The sequence below is a fragment of the Myotis brandtii genome, unplaced genomic scaffold (genome assembly GCF_000412655.1).
Source record: "Myotis brandtii unplaced genomic scaffold, ASM41265v1 scaffold1042, whole genome shotgun sequence".
Lineage (NCBI taxonomy): Eukaryota > Metazoa > Chordata > Mammalia > Chiroptera > Vespertilionidae > Myotis > Myotis brandtii.
The window spans coordinates 670,497-671,874 of record NW_005353506.1 but is presented as its reverse complement, the minus strand read 5'-3'; the positions used below and the strand labels follow the sequence as shown (position 1 = coordinate 671,874).

At 45.4% G+C, this 1,378-nt stretch overlaps 1 protein-coding gene across 1 annotated transcript in view; it reads left to right on the top strand.

Annotated features, from left to right (window-relative positions):
- Positions 1-1,175: 1,175 nt before the first annotated feature.
- HACD1 (3-hydroxyacyl-CoA dehydratase 1) overlaps positions 1,176-1,378 on the top strand; it is a 25,689-nt gene continuing 25,486 nt past the window's right edge. The window contains exon 1 of the mRNA XM_014538534.1: positions 1,176-1,215. Coding sequence (XP_014394020.1) covers positions 1,211-1,215 — 5 coding nt within the window. The 5' untranslated portion in view covers positions 1,176-1,210. The remainder of the gene's footprint in view (positions 1,216-1,378) is intronic.

The window sequence follows — 1,378 nt, the reverse complement described above, 5'->3', positions numbered from 1 at the left end:
GCTTCTGTTGGCCTGTGCAGAAAGTCTTTTCCTATTTCTATATCTTCTCTGTGAACTGTCTATTGAAATCTTTTGCTCATTTAAAAATACCGGATTGTTGTATTATGAGTTATAAGGATTCTTTTTTTTTTTTAAACGCAGGGGGCATTTCCCCTACTGGGGATTAAGCCCGCAACCTGGGCATGTGCCCTTGACCGGAATTGAACCGGGGACCCTTCAGTCCCCAGGCAGATGCTCTATCCACTGAGCCAAACTGGCTAGGGCAAGGATTCTTTATATATAGTATTCTGGATACAAGTTCCTTATCACAATATACATTGTGAATATTTTCACTTTTTAAATGATGTCATTGGGATAACAGAAGTTTTACATTTTGATGAAGCCCCACCTGTCTCTCCTTTTCTGATTAATGCTTTTTATTGTCATTGTATCTAAGAAATCTTTGCCTTCCTCAAGGTTCCAAAGATTCTGCTTTCTAGAATGTAGTTTTAGTTTTTATGATAAGCTTTTATCAACGGAGTTCAGGTATCATCAGAAAAGTGCTAACGCGCTGATTTGGGGTGACTCAAAATGTTTCAGGCCTGTAACTGGTTTACACTTATATCTTACAGCAACCTCATGAGGTAGGTTTTTAAATTCTCCCCATTGAGGAAACTGAGGCATAGAGAGGTTTAGTTGCCCACAACTAATAAGACCGGTGGAGCCAGAAATGTGGAATTTGAATTTCAGTACTCTGACTCCAGAACCTGCCCTTTTACCAGGTAACTGTGTGCTTTAAGGAAAAATAGGCAAGAGCTATTAGGAGAAAGCATAGGTATTTGGAGGAAAAAAAAATTTTTTTAAAGGTGATATAATGTGGAGAACAGTGGGTTACTATTTTTCCTGTGGAATAGAGTTCTTGTTAGCCCTACGTCTGTGGACTGTCTATATCTATCCAAACTTTTCTCCTTTGGTATCTTGACGTGCCTGTCCTCTTTCCTCCAGCTTCCCCTAACATCCATTATTCCGCGCATTTCAATGAATGCCCTGAGAACCCGGGCTCCATGGAATCCACACAAGTTGGCCAAATCCTGAGTTTCCGCCATCCATGACCCACAGGCCAGTAAAAGTGAAACGGGGTGAAGTGACAAACCTCCCCCAAAACTCTTAGGAATGCGTCTGGCGGGGAGATCCCAGCACCTGTCCCCGCGCGCAGAAGCCACCTTGGGAAATGCCGTGAGTTCCGTGTGTCCCGATTGAGAGCACTCGCTAGCGCGCGGCGCCAGGTACACGATACCGGGGCGTCTTTCCGAGCGGAGGTTCCCCCCGGGCGCGAGGCGGACAGGCTTCCCGTGGGAGCCTCGAAATCCTACTCGGGGAACCGCTCGCGCTCCGGGCG